At 42.6% G+C, this 19898-nt stretch overlaps 1 protein-coding gene across 3 annotated transcripts in view; it reads left to right on the top strand.

Moving 5' to 3' along the window:
• Nucleotides 1–19898, top strand: part of kcnab1a (potassium voltage-gated channel subfamily A regulatory beta subunit 1a) — a 322091-nt gene that overhangs the window by 278752 nt on the left and 23441 nt on the right. For all 3 annotated transcript variants that reach the window (XM_068041466.1, XM_068041465.1, XM_068041467.1), the window contains 3 exons: nucleotides 10593–10678; nucleotides 14003–14123; nucleotides 18503–18597. In XM_068041466.1, the coding sequence (XP_067897567.1) occupies nucleotides 10593–10678; nucleotides 14003–14123; nucleotides 18503–18597 (302 nt within the window). The remainder of the gene's footprint in view (nucleotides 1–10592; nucleotides 10679–14002; nucleotides 14124–18502; nucleotides 18598–19898) is intronic.

The following is a 19898-nucleotide window of genomic DNA, read 5'->3' as shown; positions in this document are numbered from 1 at the left end:
AGTCATATGTAGCCCAGACCAGGTAAGGGTGACAGATTTCCTTCCCTAATGGACATTAGTGAACCAGATGAGTTTTTATACCAATTGATAGTTTTATGGCGCCATTACTGAGACTAGCTTTCAATTCCAGATTTGCATTAATTAATTGAATTTAAATCCCACCAGCTGCCATGGTGGGGTTTGAACCCATGTCCCCAGAGCATCAAAATAAAAGCAAAATACTGCGCTGCGGATGCTGGAAATCTGAAATAAAAACAAGAAATGCCGGAAATACTCAGCAGGTCTGGCAGCATCTGTGCAGAGAGAAGCAGAGTTAACATTTCAGGTCAGTGACCCTTCTTCAGAACTGACAAATATTAGAAATGTAAAAGGTTTTAAGCAAGTAATGCAGGGGTGGGCAAGAGATAACAAAAGAGAAGGTGTTGATAAGACAGGGTCACAGAGAATAACTGACCAGAAGGTCATGGAACATCAACGGTATGTTAATGGTGTGCTGGTCTTTCTTGCTTTACTTGCTTAAAACCTTTTACATTTCTAATATTTGTCAGTTCTGAAGAAGGGTCTCTGACCTGAAATGTTAACTCTGCTTCTCTCTGCACAGATGCTGCCAGACCTGCTGAGTATTTCCAGCATTTCTTGTTTTCATCCCCAGAGCATTAGTCTGGGCCACTGGATCACTAGTTCAGTGATATTACCGCTACACCACCACCTTCCAATGGGAACAGCTTTTCTTTGTCTACATTATCTAAACCTATCGCAATCTTGTACACCTCTAACAAATCACCCCTCAATCTCCTTCGCTCCAAGGAGAACAACCCCAGCTTCTTCAGCTGTCACTGGACTGGTAACCCAGAGACTCAGGCTAGTGCTCTGGGGACATGGGTTCGAATCCACCATGACAAATGGTGAAATCTGAATTCAATTAATCTGGGAATTAAAAGGCTAGTCTAGTGGTGACCATGAAACCATTGTCGATTGTTGTAAAAACCCATCTGGTTCACTAATGTCCTTTAGGGAAGGAAATCTGCCGTCCTTCCCTGGTCTGGCCTACATGTGACTTCAGACCCACAGCAATGTGGTTGACTCTTAAAATGCCCTCTGAAATGGCCTACCAAGCCACTCAGTTCAAGAGCAATTAGGGATGAGCAGTAAATGCTGGCCTTGCCAGCGACGCCCACATCCCACAAACGAATAAAATAAAACTGACCTTGTAGCTAAAATCCTTCATCCCTGGAACCGTTCTGGTAAATTTGTGCACTCTCTCAAGGACCGTCACATCCTTCCTATTGTGTGATGACTAGAACTGAATGCAATCAAAAGCAATAATGATTTGTTATTGGTGATAAAGTAGTTGAAACACATTCAGTTTATGGCTGATATATCTTAAAACAATTCAAGATGATGAATTGAAGGCAGAATGAGGTTTATTAATTTTTAAGAAACAAATATTTTCCCTGCTTATTCTGATGTGGTGCCTTTAAAAACCCACCCTACTAGGGAAACATGCTGGAAGCAAGCAAAGCAAAGATACAAACACGAATGCCAAAACTCAAATGTGAAAATTTACTATACATTTTCAGAAAGTACTTCATGGATTGTAACCCAGTTTGGGGATTGTGTCTAAACCTATTTCATTTCAGTCAGAGTTGGTGATGCTAGCAGAGTTACTTTCTTGTGCCATTGTGTTAAAATTACTGCCAGCCTTTTATTCTTTATTTGTTCAATATCTACTGAAGTGGCAATTATTGTGTAAGGAGTGTTCGTAGGTGGAACAATAATACTAGTACTGCAAGAAGGAAATTTTCACCTTCACTGCTTGGGTGATGTTCTGGCAGAGCAGATCCCATTTGATCTTTATGCCATTCACTTCAATGAAATAAAAAATTGGGTTCTATAATGAGATAATTGTCTCAGCCATATTACAACCCTGGCAATGAAGATTCTCTCACAAATGTGAAACAAAACCAAATTATGTGGCTGAATTTTCACCATGGAGGCAGGAAACAGGAGCCAGGTTTGTTTTCAGGTCAGAAACTCACCTCCGGCAGGAAACTGATTAAAGATTTTCATGTGGGGAAGCCCTTTACTGGTATAGAGACGGATTTCCTGTCCACTTAGAGCCATGGGGGTGGAGAACGGAGGTAGGCCAGATGACATGTGGGACTGAGTTGGACTCCCATGGCAGCCATCACTGAAGCTGCTGCTTGTTCTGAGGGAAGAGAGCTGCAGTTTGTGCCAAAACCGTCCACAGCACCAGAGGGAAGCGATATGTCACAGGAGAGCTGGAGGCCTGGCACCCAGGGAAGGGCAGAATCTTGTTTCATCAATGCTGACCTGGATCTCATGCTGGAGGCTTTGAGGGAGAAAAGGGAGGTCCTCTTCCTGGAGGGTGGCAGGAAGAGGTCACCTCTTGGTGCAGCAGGGGCACCTCTATGTTCAGCGTCATCTACTTCTGTCTCCTCTTCCTCCTCCTCTCTCACCTACTTCCTGCTCCTCCCCCAATGAGCTGCCTCCTTCCAGGGCCTCATCATCCTCAAGGTCCACACCTCTGTGAAGGGCCATGTAATGGACAATGCAGTGCACCATCGCATTGACCGAGACCCTTGCAGGAGGGTGTTGAAGGGCACCACCTGCCGGTCCAGGCACCGGGAATCGCATCTTCAGAAGCCCAATGGCCTGCTCAATGGTGGTCCTACTGAGCAGGTGGCATTGGTTATATTGCCCCTGGGGCTCCCATAGAGGGGTGAGTAGCCTTGTCTTCAAGGCATATCCCTGTCCCCTAGGATTATTCCTTTGCACTTTGGGGATTGGAGTGAAAATCTGAGCCAATCTGGACTGGCGGAGGATGAAGGAGTCATGGAAGTTGTCAGGAAAGTGAGCACACACATGGAGGAAGCTCTTGTTGTGGTTGCAGACCAGTTGAACGTTGAGGCAGTGGAAGCCCTTCCTGTCGATGGATCTCACTGGCCAGTCGCTGAATGCCTTGATGACCACTTGGGCACAAGCGATGATGCTGTGCACCTGGGGGACTCCAGTGATGGAGGCGAATCTCAATGCCATCTGTTCCTGCGAGACTATGTCTGTTGTTAAACAAACGTGCTGTCCAGCTCTGGAAAAGAGGGCATCAGTGACCAGCAAGTTGTACTGGTGTGCAGTCGTTCTCGAAATGTCACTGAAGTCCACAGTCGATCATTGGAAGAAGCCAGAAGCAAAGAGGTTCAGGGCCACAGTGACTTTGACAGCCACTGGCAGGGCACGGCAACCAGTGCTGCAAGGGGCAAGGTCTTCGGCAACAAGGACATAGATGTCTGTGACCATCTGCTTGCACAGTTTCAGTCTCCTGCACCACTAAGTCTCATTCATCTCCATATAGCTCTGTCTTCAGCGGTAGATCATGTGTTGAGGGTATGGTCTCCAGTGCCTTCCTGCCCCTCTTTCCACTCCCGTGCCCTCCTGATGCCTAGGATTCTGCCCTTCCTGCGGAGGATGTTGCCCTTCATTGCCACTGAGCCCAAAATCTGACTCTCACGTCCTCATTGCCAGCTGCAGCCTTCCTATTAGACAAGTAGCCCCCCAATTGTCCTTGGCAGTCTGCTTTTCTGCATCGGCAATGCTGGTGGGGTTGGTGATTATCCCGTTCAGTGCCCGACTGACTGAGAGCCACCTGTGCAGCGCCAAGGGCACCTCCGTAGCAATTTCAAATTCCCCTTTGCCCCACTAACACACTTATGGGGTCGGGGTGATGCCCTGGGGCAGCCATGACTTGCTCCCAATCTTTATATGTCTCCCCTCAGCTGATTGAAAACTGACAACACCTGAAGCCCATGGGGCCTCATAGATATTCCACATTCCTCCCCAACAAGCTCTTAATGAACTTTTAAACTGCTTTAATTGCCCTCAATTGGGAGGAGAGCAGGGTTCCTCCCTTACTGCCCCCAACCTGGTTAACATGCCCAGTGCTGTAACAGCATCCTGTAACTGCCACACCAGCCAGCGCCAATATTTTCGGGGCCCTCCCCCCTCTGCTCCCACCTTCAGGGCCCCAAAAATTCAGGCCATTGTCTTTAATTTATTTATTTTACAATAAAACAAGCTATTGCTTTTGATCCTAGGGAGAAAACAGTATTTGCTTCAGTATTTGCTCTGTGTTGTCTGATGCCATTCCTTCCTGAACAGCCTTAGACTGCACTGGCAGGAGAACTCGGAAAGCAATGGATATTGTTTCTATTAATTTAGCATCAACAATCAGCACTTCTTGCTGTCAATGAGAATTGTCAGTGATCTGTGAAACTGCAACAAAAATTGAATAAAAATCCACCCTGACATCCTCCTGAAACAGATGCTGTCAGCAGGGTTCATCTTAAGAATGGAGTTCTTCTTTGTACTTATCCTCCATGACACAGTATGTTGTAAAATCATAGAATCTAGCTATTCCATAGTAGAATGCATTAGATGAAAATCACATGTCTGCTTTAACCGGTGCATACATGAGATTGTTGATGGAGATCCTATGATTTTTAGGGTATAATTATGTGTCGTGGGAATAAACAATATTGAAAAACAACCGATTTTGGTTAGAAATTGATGGGCTCGTGTTTTTGCACTGGAGCAACTGTGAAGGAACCTTGCATCACCAAGATTTTGTGACTTGTACACACAACCTGTTATGTGTATGAAATGTTACCTCAAAGGAAATAAAGACTTATCATGTCTTTCAGCAATATCTCAAAGCACTTCACAATTAACAATTTGAAACTCAGTGAATGTTATTCTGTTTTGGGCAATATGGAATCCATTTTACTTACTTATGGCCAGTTAGTCTGTTCTTGTTAGCGATTGAGGATGGAACATTGAAATAAAAGCAAAATACTGCGGATGCGGGAAATCTGAAATAAAAATAAGAAATGCTGGAACCACTCAGCAGGTCTGGCAGCATCTGTGGAAAGAGAAGCAGAGTTAACGTTTCGGGTCAGTGACCCTTCATCGGAACTCACGTCTGAGGATGGAACATTGGCCAGGACACTGGAAGAACTCAGTGCTTCTTAATTAGTTCCCTGAGACCTTTAATGCCCAAGAATCTGATAAAGAAAGGCAAAAGAGAATATGAATGCAAGCTAGCGAGAAACATAAAGGTGGACTGTAAACGCTTCTTTAACTGTGTGAAAAGGAAAAGATTAGCTAGGACAAATGCAGGCCCATTACAGGTGGAGACAGGAGAATTTATAGTGGAGAACTGGGAAATGGTGGAGAAACTAAATTACTTTGTGTCTTTTTTTTATTCTTTCATGGGATGTGGGCATCGCTGGCAAGGCCAGCATTTGTTGCTCATTCTAATTGCCCTTGACAACTGAGTGGTTTGCTAGGCCATTTCAGAGGGCAGTTAAGAGTCAACCGCATTTCTGTGAGTCTGGAGTCACATGTAGGCCAGATCAGGTAAGGATGGCAGATTTCCTTCCCTAAAGGACATTAGTGAACTAAATGGGTTTTACGACAATCGATGATGGTTTCATGGCACTACGACTGAGACTAGCTTTCAATTCCAGATTTTTTTTAAATTAATTGTTTGAACTTGTTAATTCATTGAATTTAATTCCACCAGCTGCAGTGTTGGGGTTTGAACCAATATCCCCAGGGCATTGGTCTGGGCCTCTGGATTACTAGTTCAGTGGCATTACCACCTGCCACCATCTCCCAACAGAAGAAGATACAGAAAATCTCCCAGAAATACTAGGCAACCAAGTGACTTGTGAAACTGAGGAACTGAAATAAATTATTATAAGCGGTCGTACTTGAAAAGTTAACTGGATTGAAGGGTGATACATCCCCTGGACCAGATGAGCTACATCCCAGACTATTGAAGGAGGTGGCTGTAGAGATAATGGATACATTAGTGGTTATCTTTCAAAATTCTATAGATTCTGGAAAGGTTCCTGCAGATTGGAAAGTATCAAATGTAATCTCACTATTTAAGAAGGGAGGGAGAGGGAGAATGGAGAACTACAGACCTGTTAGTTTGACGTCAGTAGTAGGGAAAGTGTTAGAATCTATTATGAAGGATGTGATAACTGGACACTTAGAAAATAATGGTAAAACTGGGCAGAGTCAACATGGATTTATGAAAGGGAAATCATGTTTGAGGAACCTGTTGGAGTTTTTCGAGGAAGCTACTTGTAGCGTAGATAAAGGAGAACCAGTGGATGTGGTGTATTTGGATTTTCAGAAGGCTTTTGATAAGGTCCCACACAGGAGGTTAGTAAACAAAATTAGAGCACATGGGATTGGGGATAATATACTACTATGGATTGAAAATTTGTTAATAGACAGAAAGCAGAGAGTAGGAATAAATGGGTCATTCTCAGGATGGCAGGCTGTTACTAGTGGGGTACTGCAAGAATCAGTACTAGGACCACAGCTGTTCACAATCTATATAAATGATTTGGATGTGGGAGCCAATTGTAATATTTCCAAGTTTGCTGATGACACAAAACTAGGTGGGAATGTAAGTTGTGAGGAGGATGCAAGGAGGCTTCAAGTGGACTAGACAGGCTAAGTGAATGGGCAAGAACATGGCAGATGGAATATAATGTGAATAAGTGTGAAGCTATCCACTTTGGTAGAAAAAACAGAAAGATGGAATATTTCTTAAATGGTGAGAAGTTGGGAAGTGTTGTTGTGCAAAGGGACCTGGGTGTCCTTGTTTCTGTGTCACTGAAAGCTGGTATGCAGATGCAGCAAGCAATTAGGAAGGCAAATAGTATGTTGGCCTTCATCACAAGGGAAGTTGAGTACAGAAATAAAGATGTCTTGCTGCAGTTGTATAGAGCCTTGGTGAGACTGCACCTGGAGTATTGTGTACAGTTTTGGTCTCCTTATCTAAGGAAGGATACACTTGCCATAGAGGGAGTGCAACGGAGGTTCACCAGACTAATCCCTGGGTTGGCGGGATTGTTTTATGAGGAGAGATTGAGGAAACTGGGCCTGTATTCTCTAGAGTTTTGAAGAATGAGAGGTGATCTGACTCAAACTTATAAAATTCTTACAGGGCTCGACAGGGTGAATGGGGACCCTGGCTGTTGAGTCTAGAACCAGGGCACATAATTTCAGAATAAGGGATAGGATATTTAAGACTGAGATGAGGAGGAATTTCTGCACTCAGAGAGTGGTGACTCTTTGGAATTCTGTACCCCAGAGGGCTGTGGAAGCTCACTCATTGAGCATGTTCAAGATTGAAATCGATAGATTTCTGGATACTAATGACATCAAGGGATATGGGGATGGTGCGGGAAAGTGGCATTGACGTAGATTATCAGCCATGATCTAATTGAATGGTGGAGCAGACTCCATGAGCTGAATGGCCTAGTCCTGCTCCTATGTTCCACATGAAACACTGGAATAGACAGAGTCTCAGTTTAAAGTCTCATCTGAAGATGCAGAATAAAATAGGTAATCACTAGCAGAGATTTGCGGTCAAATTAGTACACTTAACCAATTCCATCATCCTATGCCACTCCTCCTATGCCATCCCCTCCACCCCTCTCCTATGCCAGCTCTCCTCCTGCTCCTGCCTTACCATCCCCATCCCATGCCATTCCATCCCACTGCTCGGGTGCCATCCCCTCCCTCCACCCCTCCCATGCCATCGCCATATCATTCCATACCATCCTTCCCATGCCATTACCCTCATGTCAACCCCATCCCACCACATCTCCATATTGAACCTGACCTTGCAGTCAAATTAGTATACTTAATCAATCCCATCACCTCATCCACCCTCCCGTACCACCCCTCTCCCATGACATCCCATGCTATTATATCCTTCCCATGCCATCCTTCTGATGCCATCCCCTCCCTCCCACTTTTCCCATGCTATCTCCATCCTATCCCATCTCTCCCATGCTATCTCCATCCCATGCATCTCTCACATTCCATTTCCATCCTGTTCATGCCTTCCCCACCGCACTCCAACCATCCCACTCAGGCCATCCCCATTACTCCCATCATCACCTCAGTCTCTCTATATTATGTTGGCTATATTTAACTTCAGTCACTCTTCACTTGATATAACAGTGATTACATTTTACCTCAATCTCTCTCTATGTTATAGTCTCATGAGTGCATGCTAGAATCACCTGTCACTGTAGGTGTGAAAACCTTGAACATATTCACTGCAGACCTGATCTCTCATGATCTCTCATGCCAAAAAAAGTTTTCATTTGCACAGCTCACCTTCTTTGCAGTGGAAAATGGGGTCAATAAACTTTCTGCTGTCTTCTGGCTCCGCTCACCAATTCAACCCACTGACCAATCAGAAAAGTGAAGACAGACAGAAACTGCATATTATTGGAATAGAAGATGTGAAAAACCAAACATGTTTCAGTAAAATGGCCTGGCACAGTTTTTTTCAAATCGCTGATGTTTCGTAAAAGTTATTTGGAACTTTTTCTATTTGACCTTTTTTGCTAAAATTTGTTTTTGGAAACATTATTTTGTTTTACCTGCCGTTAGTGTTGAAATAGTATAATCTGTTCAGTTCACCATTGCTTGAGGATGTTTTAACTGCAATTGACACTTTAGTCAGTCATTTTTAAAACTAGTTGTCATTTGGCATCAGCAGCAGTGATACAGGTAATAAATGTAAAATAGTACACTTGCAAATGCTTCTTGTACCCACTACTGCACATTCTAGAGGGATCTGTGCGCATTAGGAAATGTTAAATTTTACATTCAGAAGTTCTCAGAATGATTTTACTTGCCTCACAATGGATAAATTTTTAATTGAAAGGGTTTGTGAAAAGTGACATTTTGGTTTTATTCATTTTTAACTGAAAAATGTGGCAAAATGGTTATAGTAAATTATAAGAGATTGTTCATATGTGTTGATACTCTTTGTTACTGAGCCTGATAAATCATTTTAAAATTGTTTATATGGTTGTTCGAGCAGAGGCAGTCTTCTCCCTACTCCCTCGTTTTTATTCACTCTTCACACAGTACCATCCAGCACACACTGGGCTGGATTTTAAGGAGCCTTTGATGTCGGGATCAGTGGTGCGGAGGGCCTGAAGATGGCCCTGGATGAGGCCCGCCACAGATCTCGATGCCGGCAGGGCCCGGGCTGATCCTCCCAGCGGCGGCAGGGCACCGTGGCAACTGCCCCCTTCCCGCCCCCACCACCCCGCCACTTGGCGACGGGACCACAATCACCACATGAAAATGATTTATTGCTCTGAACAGAGAGGTCAATAACCAGGGGGCATAGATTTAAACTAATTGGCAGAAAGATTAGAGGGTAATTGAGGAGAAATGTTTTCACTAGAGGGTGCTGGAGGTCTGGAACTCACTGCTTGAAAGGGTGGTAGAGGCAGAAACCCCCTTCACATTAAAAAAAAAAATTGGATATGCAGTTGAATTGCCATAATCTGCAAGGCTACGGACCAAGAGCTGGAAAGTGAGGTTAGACTGGATAGCTCTTTTTAGCCAACGCACATATGATAGGCCAAATGGCCTGCTTTGGTGCTGTATATTTTCTATGTTTTTATGTTCTGTGCTGCCTTTCTATCCCCTCTCAGCCTCACTCCTGACAAATCCCAATCTCACAAAACCTTAGTTAAAAGCTATCATCTACGGTAGTACTTTAACCTCTGTAGGAGGAGATTGGGTTGGAAATAGCACTCATGTTTGCTGTCCAAACAGGATGGAAAGAGTATGTGAATGTGGCCTGGTTACGACACAATCATCAGGATTTAAGAGTGGTGAATGTGCCTGCTGACAGACTGCATTTGCCATTGCTGTCAGTCACTGCCAGATCACAATATTGGAGAATTTATAAAATTATAGCACAGAAGGAGGCCGTGAGACCTGTGCTCGTGTTAACTCTTCAGCTGGAGCTAACTACTTCCCTAAAAACATCTTTTGACCTCCGCTTTCTTGCTCTGCATGTTGTTTGAACTCACAACTAAGGTTTTATTCAAACAGAAACAGCATTCCAACCATGTCGAAGAACTTGAAAATGAGAAAATGGGTAGATAATTTCTGTATCCTGCTTCAAACATATCTTTTCCAGCAGTAAAGCATTATCCATAATGCTACTATCACTAAGAAATTGATTTTGTTTGGTAAGTCAAACAGATGTATAATTGCTTCATTTACAATGTGCTGTAACAGACCGTATCCTAGAATGCACAACAATGAACTGGTATGATAACATATATTTTCTTCAAACATAATTTAAGCAGCAGTGGGGAGGGAAAGTTTGACTGAGGCAGAATCAGCTCTCAGTGGGGTTGCCTGAAAGACCATGCGACTTCAGATCAAATCACCGTACTTTAAAACCCCTGCAGCAGACAGTTCCGAATTGTCTTGCTCCTTGAAAAGCAAAAATATTCAATTTCTGAAGTTTATGATGAGTATTCCAGTAGTTGAACTGAAGACATGAAAGTAACTGGAGGAAAATTTATGTCTGTTGCATTACCAACTACAAATATTACTGTTCTGCTGGATGCCATGATTCATGTAGGGCTGTCTTGTGTTCGGAAGGGTGAAGTATCTGATTTTTATCTTTTGATTCGCTTCCCCCCACCCCAAACCACATTTAGAGATTGTCCGAGCGATGACATACGTGATAAATCAAGGAATGGCCATGTATTGGGGGACATCGCGTTGGAGCGCCATGGAGATTATGGTACCCATCTTTTAAATACTTTATTAGATATATATCAACTGCACAACATACACCTTTAAGGATCTAAATGGTTACTTAATATCTTCAGAAAAAAGTAGCAATTTGAAGTTATATCTGTGATCTAACCTGTATAGGTAGCGCTCAATCTAGAAACAAATACTACTACTGTGTGGGAAAAACTTTCTTCTTAAGTTTGAACTGGCATTCGTGTGAAAATCCCTTGGAGTTATAATGTGGTTTGAATGCATTTATTGGTTTTGTCAGAAATTCTTCTCCTCACATACAGAATAATAGGCAGCAAGTTAAGTATTTGTTATCTATTCATACCACAGTGTTATTTCAAGACCATGACCTTTTCACCATTTAGAAAAAACTATTTGATCAATTAACTGAGCCCCCTTGCCTTATCCAGAATGATCCCATTTATCTAAGGGCATCAGAAAGCTTCTAATCTGATAAGCAGGTAGGTGAAAGGTTATCGGGGTTAGGCGGGAATGTGGAGTTGAGGTTACAATCAGATCAGCCATGATCTTGATGAATGGCGGAGCAGACTCGAGGGGCCGAGAGACCTATTAATCTCCTAATTCTGATGTTCGTACATCATCTTATTTCCTGGGTACCTCAACCACAAAACTTTGTGATATGATAAAATCAATAAGTAGGTGTGATGGTCAAATGATCGAAGCCACACTTTGTAAATGAAACCCTAAACAGTGCAAAAATAAAAAATTGGTATAAATCCACACCATCTGAAAGAGAAACAGTAGTTGGCTGTTTGGTTGTAAACTTCCATCGTGGTTCTGATGAAGTTTTGATGTTAACCTATCTTTCTCTTTTAGTGTATCTCACCTGAGGGAGAATGTGAATCCCCAATTGCTTGCATTATTGACATCATATAATAAAGGACATTCTCCAATTTACAGACTAACAAATTCAGGAAAATAAATTTTTCCTATTGATAATTTTAGAACTGTTAATGGGGGAATTTTACCTGCAAACATTTATTAAAAATACTTAGTAACAAGTTGGGCTGGATTTGGTGATCCTGTCGCGGCTTCCAGCAGTGGACTCAGAAGTGGGCGCTGTCACTGCTTGTTAAGTGTGCAGTCGGCCACCACAATCATGTGGCAGGCGGTCAAATATTATAATGGATGCCTGAGGCTCAGCCAACCATTCGATGGGGACAGGATTTGAGAACCTGAATACAGTGTCAGGTGATTCCGGAACAGATGCTGGCACCGTATTCAAAGCCCTGCCAGCTTAAAGCCCTGCCAGCACTTTTTCAATTGTTACCTTTGAGAAATTTGCTCTGAACTGCTAAAACTGGTGTTGGAGTGACTCCTGGACTCCCCACCATCCCTCAGACAAGGAAACCGCAGTATGGCAGAGGCAAGACACCAGGTGGCCCCACGGTTTAGGAACCGAGACTTCTGACAGTTAGAAGACTGTGGGTGGCCAGGCCCATGCTTATGACGATCCCCTGGTATCGACAGCACGGGGCATGCTGGAGTTGCCGAGAGAGGTAAGGTAACATCTGGCGGTGATGCCAGAGGCTATGCGCAGTCATGAGTGGACAATGGAGGAGTCCATCCATGCGATGAGTGCAGCCATGTCTGAGATGTGTGAACGCATGGCTTTGAGAGTTGGCGACACTTATGGAAAGCCAGATCCCACAGATGTGTGTATAGACATGCACACCATCGCCTTGACCATGAACTCAATGCAGCAATGGCAAGGTGAAAGAAGGATGAAATGCTTGGAGTCTTCTCCAGGTTCTCGTCCTTCTCTGGTGAGCAGGCAGGTTCAAATAAGCCTTGAAAAAGAGGAGGAGGAGGAGAGGCTGAACTCTATAGCTGGGACTCCTCTCAGGGCACTGTGTGTGTAGACAGTGGCTCCTCAGCCTCTCCGCCAGTGAGCCCAGCTCCAGCAGCCACAATGCCTGAGGAGAGAGCTGCAGCTGTGCAGGAAACCCTCAGGCAGCCATGGCTCTCCAGGCCTCAGGCAGCGAGAGGATGTCCGCTATAGTCATCCCAGGCCAAGGGGAAGTCTGATCAGCAGCCTGCCTCCAGCCCAGCTGCTATCGCAGGGGTCACACCTCATAGGAGCACTTGAAAATGTATAAAGAAAGCACCTAGACACACTTGGTGTTTCACGGATGTTTGAATTTTGCCATTTGTTTTCTGTTATAAAGTTTTGTCGTTAACTTCAATAACATTCATTGTGGTAAATGCTTATTCCTTCATGCCTTAATTGTGAGATGCTGACCTCGCCCTTCTCACTTAGTGGGCTGTCACTGTAGGCACAGCCTTCCTTTGGTAAATGTCTCTGATGTGCCAAAGCACATGGTTAAGCTGGGCACTAGGCAAGAAACCCAAATAGAAAGTTGGTGACAGACTGAATGCTTTTAGGTAAGCCTTTATTGCTTTCACTCTGTGAGGCCATTGTAGTGGCCGGAAGCAGGTAAGTATAAGACTGCCTCTTGCCTCCTGACCCTCCCTCCAATGGAGGCACTGCATCATGCCACGGGGGGCCACAAAGACAGGGTGTACGAGACCCATGCCAGGTGATCAGGAGACCTCCAGAGTACTGCCCTTGCAATGACGAAGTTGCCTTGGCATCTTTGCTTTTGCTACTTCTCTTGGCTTATGTGCTGATGGCCCTCAGTACCCACCCCTGCTCAAAACCAACCCTCTCGCCCAGCAGTATGGCCACCCATGCCGACCATATGTCCAGAGTGCATAGCATTGCAGGCCAACAATGGCCTCCGCTCACCGCTCTTCCCCTATCCAGTGATATTCATGGCTGCCTTCCCATCGCGGCACTGAGGCATCACCTTGATGCTGCCAACTTTCAACTGCCGGGGACCTGAAGGCACGTGAGGGCTGTCTGTTGTCCACTTAATTCCAAGCCTTCCATTGAATCATTTTCAGTTACATGTAAATGTATTGGAATTAACTGTTCTACAATTCAAATGGCAGTCCCGTCGCGTCAGGGCAGTGAGGGCGCCTCGGTGCTTTCCCGACACTGATTAAATCCAGAACCAATGTCACGGCATCAGATTTCCAGGCAGACACGTCCAATGCTATTCCCCAGCCTCCCCATGCCTCCATTCCCGCTCTAAATCGCCTCACTAAATCCAGCCCATTGTGTGCAAATGAATAGTGCCTTTTATGTTTCATTTCCCCCATCTATTCCAATCTTTGAAATGCTTTTGATGAAAATCATGGATTGACAAGGATAGCCACTTTACCTTTTATTTCCTCGTGCAGTATAGTTAGAATCTGATTTTAATTTTTATGACAGTCTTTTACTGATTTTCCTCAGGAGGCCTACTCAGTGGCAAGACAGTTTAATTTGATCCCTCCAGTCTGTGAGCAAGCAGAATATCATATTTTCCAGAGAGAGAAGATTGAGGTCCAACTCCCTGAGCTTTATCACAAAATTGGTGAGTGCCTACACTATAGTTAATGCAGTGGTTCTTCCAAGACATAATCAACTGTTTCATGATGTACCTTCATATGCTGCATCCTAATTGTTGAAGAGAAAGATTTGTGTTTAAATGGTGGCTGATTATATTGCTCTGAAGCATTTCAAAATGCTTCACATACAATTAATTACTGTACTTTGAAGTGCAGTGGAGGTATGTTAAGTTAAATCCCACAAACAGCAATGAGATGATTGTCAGTTTTTGATGATGGTAGTTGAAGGAGGAATGTTGGCCAGCATACTGGGACATTTAACACTCACCTGAAATGCCAAAACCAGCTGGAGCCTTGTTTTAACACCTCTAATAAACAACCCATTGACACAGCAGCTTTTGTTCACTATTGCACTGGGACATTAGCCTCTATGAAGTCCTGGAACAGCACTCTTGCCTCAGGCAAAAATGCTACTAACTATACACAATTGTACTTATTAACTGGATTTAAACACCACCAAATTCCCTGTCATTTTCACATAACCTAATATTTTGAAGTTATAATGCTTAACTTTATTTAGTTAGATCAACTCTAAAAGTAATATTGCATGCTTCCTACAACATCAACATGATAATTGTCATCCGAATTTGTATAAGATAATATTGCACCACTGTGCATGATGTACAAATTGATAAAGGATTGAGTAACCTTAATGAAAATGACCTTGTGTAATTTGTTTCCCTTGTTTTGAACATCTCTGCTGCCTGCTATATAGCAGTCTGAGCTCCCAGTGTAGGTTCAATAGTGCACATCCCATATGTCCTTGTAGGGCCTGGCAGCTGCTGGCAGTTCCACTTTGAGTTCCCAAGCGCTTTTCTGTAAAGTTAGTTAATTTAATCATCTGGATGAAAATTAACTAAAATGTAGTCAGAATCAATGCCAAATGACAGTGTAGCAGATCAGTAGATCATAAAATCACTTGGATCATTACCTTGTCAAGAATATTTTTTAAGGCCCCAACAGAATCCTTAACTCCTCATCAAGGAAATGGTCTAGTATTTACCACCCAGTCTATGCCCAGGAATTAATGATGCCTAAAGATGACTTGTTGAACTATCTTGCATAAACCAATTTGGATTATATTAGCATTTATGCTACTGACCTTGTCTTAGGATAAACACAAGCGATGGAGAGAATTGATGAACCCTTTGTTGCCAAAACATCAAAGAAGTCAAATAATAAAGCCATGACCTAACAATTGTTTATTATTCTCATGACCACTATTAACAGCACTTAAACTCAGACATTGGAACATAGGAGTAGGCCATTCAACCCGTCGAGCCTACTCTACTATTCAGTTAGATCATGGCCGGTCGTCTACCTCAACGCCACTTTCCCACGCTATCCCCATATCCTTTGATGTCATTAGTATCCAGAAATCTATTGATTTCTGTCTTGAACATGCTCGATGATTACACTTCCACAGCCCTCTGGGGTAGAGAATTCTGAAGATTCACCATTCTCGGAGTTAAGAAATTCCTCCTCATCTCAGTTTTAAATGGCCTATCCCTTATTCTGAGACTATGTGCCCTGGTTCTAGATTCACCAATCAGGGGAAGCATCTGATCTATATATGCCCTGTCACGCGCTGTTAGAATTTTGTAAGTTTCAATGAGATCAAAACTCTAGAGAATACAGGCCCATTTTCCTCAATCTCTCCTCATAAGATACTACCACCATCCCAGGGATTGGCCTGGAAAGAGCTGAGAAATAATGTGTCTGAATGACCCTCGCCATTATTAATGCGCAAATTGGCCAACAACCTGTGGCAAGGAAGAAATATCCTGTGAATTGCGAATCACCACAAGTTGCTGCCCAATTTGCTCTGCTCTGCCGCCGCTAGCTTCATGAAAATCACAGGGAGGTTGAGGGCAAGCTGCAATTTTCATGAAGTTGCTAAATTTGTACATCAATTGCTACAGAAATTTAAGTCTAGTAATTTACAGTGTAGGTACCCTCTTAACAACATGGTAATTGTTAATGACTGCCAATCAACCTCTCTTAACCAGAAAGTGAATAATTAAAAAGGTGGAGACTCATTCTTTCAGGTATGAATTGTTGTTAAAGATTTAATTTTTTTTTAATTCTTACTTTTCTTTTCAGTCTTTTTTTCTATCTCTTAATCCAATCTTTCTTTCCGTCTCTTTATTTTTCTTTCTGTACCTGGTTTAATATTAAATTCACCCACACTAATTCACCCTCCTTCTCAGCCCTTCCTGTTTATTTCTCAATCCTTTACTCCCATTGGTGAAGGAGATATTCTGTTTGTCCTGTTGTTAAACAAGGTCCAAGATGCCCTGTTGCTCTCGCCATGGCATTATAAGCTCACACTTTCAGCAAGTTGGTGGGCAATTTTTTTTAAAAACCTAAATGTGCTCAAACAAGTCTAACCAACAGGGCACACTGTGAGACACTCTACTCTCGCAAAATCTAGGCTATTGAATATTCAAGTATTTCATAAAATGGTGAACTTACAGAATGAATAATAAAGGTTACCAATGCAGTTCAGTTATGTTATGGTAAATCAGCATTAACTGGCTTGCTGCTTATCAATTTACAGTAGTTGCTATCCTATAACATAATATAGTACAGGTTAATATAATTTGGGCCTAGGAATGCAATTCCTTCCACATACACAAGACAAGAAACTCCTACACTGTAGTACCTAATAATACCATGTGAAGCTTAAATCTAAAATGTTCTACCTTCTTACTACTATGTTCCGGCCACATGGTAAGGGATGTGGGTGGTTCCTGCTGTTCATCTCTCAATTGACTGCAGCAAGGGTTTGTTACTTGGGTTTCACCCCTTTGTGTTTTATTTGTTAAATCAACAGACAATGACAGGTTTTCTTGTAGGTTTAAAACAGAAGATCAATTATTTATTGAGCAATATTTATTATCCCGAAATTGTCACAACTACATCCACTCACATTCACTTTCACACACATACATAACAGGAGATAGATAGAGAGGAAAAGGGGTGAATGGTTTGAAGTGAGGTAGATTCTGGGGGTTCATGGTAAATCTATTGAACCTTCTCGGAGGTCAATTTCTCTTTAAAGTTGCTGGCCTGGGCTATTTGTAGATTACTCTGTTGGTTGAAATTTCAATCTCAGGACAGGGGATCACTTCCAGTTCTCTGCTATACAAGTTAAAGTGTAGAATTCACAACAAGGTACCTTCCTGTTGGATTTTCTCCTAGCTGGACAGACTTTGGGGATGTTTTGCCCTGATTCTCTTTTCTCTCTCTCCAGAGAGCTACTTTTTAAGCTAAAGGTCTCTCACATCTTGCCTCTGTTGGCATATAGATCTTCCTCCCTGTGGTGACTGACAATGGCCCAGGATGTGGCTACTTCACACCTTCTTTGTTTGAGAAGAACCCATTCAATTCAAACATGTCTATTGATGGGTTCAGGATGAGTGTAATTGACACCTCTTAGCTTTGGAATGTTTCCTTCTGTCCTTGCCAGACAGTAAGACAGTTTGAACATACAAGACCAGGTCTTTTGACCTTTGGTGGCCATTTTGATGCACATTGTCCACTTTAAAAAAAAAACATTTCAATTTGAGTTCTTGTATTTTTAATAGCTGTATTTCATATGAGTTTAATAACTACAACTACCAAACTACATCTTATATATCTTTGATTTTCAAAGAAACCTACTCAATTTTACTAATCAATTTGGAATAGTCATTTGGCAGTACAGAACTTGAGTATTGCTGATAATAGACATATTTTGTCAAAGATTTTTGTCTTGCACTCATTAGGACTCTGATTGGTAGAATTGCATTCTCCATGGCAACGCTTCTACCAGAGTCCACTTGCCAACCAATCAGCACTCTCTTCTCAGACAGTATAACTGTTACTTTCCCTTACATTGATATTCTTGTGAGGTGTCCTGATGAGAGCAAGACGAAAAGCTTTAACAAAATGTCTCTATTTTCAGCAATAAACAATTTGATTAATCAAGCATTAGAATCCAAATATGTCAGGTGCCAGTTTGACTCCCCTAACTTCTCAGTCTTACACTCTTTCAGAGGAGTAAAGCATTTAGAACTCTCAACAAACTATCTCTGCACCTTCGCCTTGATGGTCTATGCCTTCCTGTACTCATAAAAATACCTTATTACATAAGCCTTTGGGTTTTAATTAGCATTTTGGTTCCCCAGTGTTCAGTCTGACAACTGTCTCCATTTTGAGGACATACAGCAATGTTTTGGATATTTTCAACAGTTATGAAACCACTCCATAAAACAGCATCCTTTTAACCTTGTTTCCCAGTTTTGCCATTGGAGTGTGGTAATGGATGTTTTCTCATTTTTAATTGTCTTCTTTTTTGCAGGAGTTGGGGCAATGACCTGGTCTCCACTTGCCTGTGGAATCATTAGTGGGAAGTATGATATTGGAGTACCTGATAGTTCAAGGGCTTCATTAAAGGTAAAACAAATAATTAATAAACCTCTTGGATTTAATGGGCTCCTTTCGTGAAATAGAAAGTGATATCTTTGCCTTGCTTTGCTTATTTTCTCCGACATGAATTACGTTTTAACTGGATTTCACAGGTAACAACAGTGCTTTTTTGCTGTTCTCAAATTTTCACATTGTGGAATTTACTGTTTTTATAAAGAGTTGAAATGTTACAATGCAACATTATATATATGCAAGGCTTTCTCTCAGGAGGTTTAAGGAGATTTTATAATGTGTGCTAAGGTACGGGGTTTGTGCAAACGGTAGCCCATGTGGCCTTACCTCATTATTTTCAAATTTTTATGATACAGAAAAGATTAGTTAATGATTCAATTAATAGTCCACTTAACATGTATGTCAAATTACGCAAAGTCTTTGGTATTCAGTGAATGAATGACATTTAGTGTCAAAACAGAAATGTAATGATGGCATGAGTTAAATAAAGCTCCTATCACTGGAAACCCCCAAAGCATTTACTGTTTCTTTTCAAAACCTCTTCCCTTCTAATTCTTTACCATCCCTTCCTGCTGTCCAGAAGACAATGGGGGCAAAATTTGACAGCCCCGAAAACAGGTGTAGAAATCGCAATGCGTGATTAACCTGTACCTGTTTCTTCCAATGCAGGCAGCATGTTGTGTGCTAATTGAAATGATAGAAGTGTGCAGCTCAGCATTAAACGTGTTGTTAAGCAGCTGCATGCCTCAGCAGGTGTCCAAGTTCATACGAGGCTGGCACCACTTAAAGGTAGCCTGCATCTTTTAAAGGGGTGGTGCATTCTGGATGGAGCAGGTGCTGGAAGTGGCTGGGGAAGAGAGTCTGACCTTCAAGAAGACTGACTAGTGTTGCAAATAGGCTGAGAGTGTACTCCAAGGTTCTTAGTCACAGCATTAGCAGCCTTGGTGTAGGAGGTGAAGAGGAGGAAATATATCCTCTATCCACAGTGAGCCAGGAGGCCCTCAGGCAAACTCCGAGAAGGCAACGGCAACAATAATCATCGCGGTCAATGTAGACAATGCTGCCATGAGGGCCTGGATGCAGTGCTACAAGAAGTTTAATGACCTCGCATGAGTGGTCAAGGTCACTGAATTCATCTTGAATTGTCATATCCTTACAACGGAACCACAAGCCTCATATACTGCTCAATTTAGTACCCACTCTTCATTTACTTACCACAATCTCTATCAGTCACAATTCATACCTCACATACATGGCTTCACCTCACCCTCACATCCAAATCTCACAGCTTGCACACACTGCCAGCTATTTAACCA

This window comes from Heterodontus francisci, chromosome 11 (assembly GCF_036365525.1).
Source record: "Heterodontus francisci isolate sHetFra1 chromosome 11, sHetFra1.hap1, whole genome shotgun sequence".
NCBI classification, from domain to species: Eukaryota; Metazoa; Chordata; class Chondrichthyes; order Heterodontiformes; family Heterodontidae; genus Heterodontus; species Heterodontus francisci.
The sequence above is the reverse complement of the archived record's forward strand: the minus strand, read 5'-3'. Positions and strand labels throughout refer to the sequence as shown.